This window comes from Mus pahari, unplaced genomic scaffold (assembly GCF_900095145.1).
Source record: "Mus pahari unplaced genomic scaffold, PAHARI_EIJ_v1.1 scaffold_11342_1, whole genome shotgun sequence".
In the NCBI taxonomy this organism is placed as follows: domain Eukaryota; kingdom Metazoa; phylum Chordata; class Mammalia; order Rodentia; family Muridae; genus Mus; species Mus pahari.
In genome coordinates this window covers 19,028-22,710 of record NW_018393561.1, presented here as the reverse complement: position 1 = coordinate 22,710, position 3,683 = coordinate 19,028, and the positions used below count along the sequence as shown (strand labels likewise).

The 3,683-nt window shown below is 39.4% G+C and overlaps 1 protein-coding gene across 1 annotated transcript; it reads left to right on the top strand.

Moving 5' to 3' along the window:
• The first annotated feature begins 877 nt into the window (after positions 1–877).
• On the top strand, positions 878–2,726 carry LOC110315605 (interferon-inducible GTPase 1-like). Its single transcript, XM_021189620.1, has one exon. The coding sequence runs from the start codon at positions 891–893 to the stop codon at positions 2,130–2,132; it is 1,242 nt and encodes a 413-aa protein (XP_021045279.1). The 5' UTR covers positions 878–890; the 3' UTR covers positions 2,133–2,726.
• Positions 2,727–3,683: the final 957 nt, after the last annotated feature.

Below are 3,683 nucleotides of genomic sequence, written 5' to 3'. Positions count from 1 at the left end.
AGATTTTTAAATTAGTTCCTGTTACTTTACTTACGTTTTAATTTTCCCATACTTAAGGGATTAATTGAGAGGTAGTAGATACCTGATACCTGTTCTAGTTTGCTTTATACTCTTATGAAAAACACTGTGACCAAAAACATTTGGGAGAGAAAAGTGTTTTGTGGGGCTTATACATTGTGATCACAGTCCATCATAGAGGAAAATCAGGGCAGAAGCTCAAGCAGTAATAATAACTGAATGCTGCTTATTGGCTTGTTCCCTAGAGTTGGATCATTTGCTTTAATTCACAACCCAGGACCACCTGCCCAGGGATGGTAACACCCACCCCAGCGATGGCAACACCCACACTGGGCTGGGACCTCCCACATCAATCCTTAATCAAAAAAAAAAGTCCCACTACCTGGTTCCTCAAGTTCCTTGGGGATTAGATGCACCTTCTCTCACTGAGTCAAGTTCTGGTAGTTCTCTGCTGTATATGTGTGGAGTTCTGGTGGGGTGAGGGTGGGGACATCTTCATGGAGACTGGGTCTAGGGGAGGATGTATGGGATATGGAATAGTCATAGGGCAGACCAGGAGCGTACAAAGACTAGAATTAAAAAAAAAAAAGATTAAAGAATGAAAACAGAAAGAAAGAAAATATCCCACTGGCATGCCCCCAGTCCAATCTGATGGAGACAATTCTTCACCCGAGGTTTCCATTACCAAAAGGAATCATCTAGACTGTATCTTACTGACAAGGAATAGTTAGCACAATATATATGGGAACTAGTCAAAGTCAGAACATAATTGAGTCTGAGACATAGAGAACACAGTGAGAAGCACAAAGGCATCTTCAATCTCTTGCATCTTACTCTCTCTTCTTCTTTCAGTGCCTTTTTTGCTCACAATCATGGGTCAGCTCTTCTCTAATACACCAAAGAATGAAGACAATGGAAATTTGGAGTCCAGCTTTTCTGAATATTTTAGGAATTATAAGCCAGAAAACCAAATCATTTCTGAGGAAACCATCCATTCAATAGAGTTATGCCTGAAAAGGGGGGATCTTCAGAGAGCAAACTCTATAATCTGTGATGCACTAAAAAATATTGATAATGCCCCAATAAATATTGCTGTGACGGGAGAGTCTGGAGCAGGGAAGTCCAGCCTCATCAATGCCTTGAGACAGGTTAAACACGAAGGGAAAGGTGCAGCTAAAGTGGGGGTGACAGAGACAACCACGAAGGTAGATTCATACAAACACCCCAAAATTAAAAATTTGACATTATGGGACCTGCCTGGTATTGGAACTATGAAATTTCCACCAAAAGATTATCTAGAAAAAGTAGACTTCAAAAAGTATGACTTCTTCATTATTGTTTCTGCCACACGATTTACAAAGCAAGAACTAGACCTTGCCAAAGCAATCAAAATTATGAAAAAGAATTACTACTTCGTGAGAAGCAAGGTGGACTTTGATCTAGACAATGAAAAGAAATCCAAACCATCTGACTTTGTCAGAGAAGACATCCTGATTCAGATCCGAAAATCCTATCTGGATACCTTTAGGGAGAATAAAATTGATGCACCTCAGATTTTCTTGATATCTAGCCACAACTTATCTGACTATGATTTTCCAGCCCTGATGGACACCCTTGTTAAGGACCTTCCTACTGAAAAGCGCCGCAACTTTCTGCTTTCCTTGCCTAATATTACTGAGGCAGCCATTCAAAAAAAGTACAACTCTGTTAAGCAGTTTATCTGGTTGGAGGCCATGAAGGATGGACTTTTGGCGACTGTTCCTGTACTGGGCATTTTACAGGACTTGGATATGGAGAGGCTGAAGAAGAGTTTAGACTACTATCGTGACCTCTTTGGAGTCGATGACGAATCCCTAAAGCTCATGGCTAAGGATGCCCAAGTGCCTGTTGAACTGCTGAAAAAAAAACTTAAATCTCCTTATTTGTTGAAACTTAAGGAGGAAACATTAGGAGCATTGCTTTTGAACTATTTGGAGAAATTTGCCTCAGCTAATGGTGGGCTCCTGGCAACAGGTCTTTACTTCAGGAAAACCTACTACCTACAATTTCATTTCCTTGATACAGTGGCTGAAGATGCCAAAGTTCTCCTTCAAGAGGCATATCCAAAAAAATAGCTCAAACTCATCTTGCCCATAGCTTCTGACAATTACAAGGCCAGCTGGTTAATACCAGGGAATCATTAGATAAATTCCCATTCTGACATCTTTTCTGTATACTAGCCAATCTACTACATCTACAGGAGAAACCTAAGGAATAGGGTCATGGGTAATACTATGTCAGAACCTGACAATCTCCAATCCCTCTTCAACTCTCTATATTCCCTAAAACCTTGTTCTCTGTCTTTGAACTCCACGTGTATGCTTGTACACACACACACACACACACACACACACACACACACACTCCTGAACATTTCTTCTCGCTCTCATTAATCCTGTGTTGGAAAGTGAATTGCATGACTTACAAATTCTATTAACAAGAAGCCTTTAAGAACCAAAGTAAAAGAAATCATAGCCACCAATCATAAGTTTACAGTTACTAATCAATTCCTAAAATACCTATCATAATCTTTCTAGATACAATAAAGAACATCAATAATTTTGTGCCAGGTCCTGTGGAGAACCCTGGGTTCCTTCTTTCTATCATTGTCTATCTTGATTATGATTGTGAAGAAATGTTATAATACTTAATAAATTGTTGATTACAAAGACTGCTGTTGGTATTGACATTTCCAGTACACCCTTGACATGTTACTATTGATTACTGGCAATGTTGCTTTTGTTTGTTGGTAATCTCAATTCCTATTTCCAGGTCTAACACGTTGTTTTCCTTAAAATAGAAGACAATCACCAGTACCTAAGTAAGAAGGGCTGAAAAAGAAACAGAAGAAGGGAATAATAATGATGCAGCAACAATGTCTTGTAGACTTATTTCTCACACATCTACACACTGGCTATTTAAGATCCAGGTGCCACCAAGGTCAGATTCTTGGGGAGATCAATCATCCTCATGTCCATACTTGACTTTCCTTCCTGCATGTGTGGGTTGTTCTTGATCTTTCTATGAAAGCATCACTCCTGCCATTGAGTCAGCATTATGACCTCTGCTGCCTATCTTAACCTTTCAAAATCTCCCAACATTATACGATGGGGTCTTGGTTGTTAATAAATTCGTTTCATATAATCATGATGTAGTGTAAATTATTGAATATAAGATACCTGTTTACAAAGAAAAAATACCTCAAATTATTTTAAAGTTTAACTGAGGTAAAGATTGACTATCCCTTATCCAAAATGCCTGGGCCAACCAATATCAGTTTTTCTTCACCATACACAAACAGCTGGTATATTTAAAAAACTATAAAGATACAAGGTTATGTTGCCTTATGATTTCAGAGTTTCCATGACATAATTGGGCAGATTTAAACATCTAGGTCTTTCACGATAGTATTGGATTACACTGGTGATTGACATGTAGCCATGTAAACTGTTCATCCCACAACCAGGAAGCAAAATCAATAGAAGGGACAGGGTCACACAAACCCCTTTAAGGATGTACACACAGCACCTAAACCCCTTCACTACACCCCACATGCTGAAGGCTCTGCCTCTTACCAGGGCTGCAGAGATGGCTCAGCAGTGAAGAACACTGGCTGCTCTTCCAGA

Excerpts from the sequence above, each read along its gene's own strand:
- LOC110315605 (XM_021189620.1), top strand. The coding sequence starts at position 891 with ATGGGTCAGCTCTTCTCTAATACACCAAAGAATGAAGACAATGGAAAT.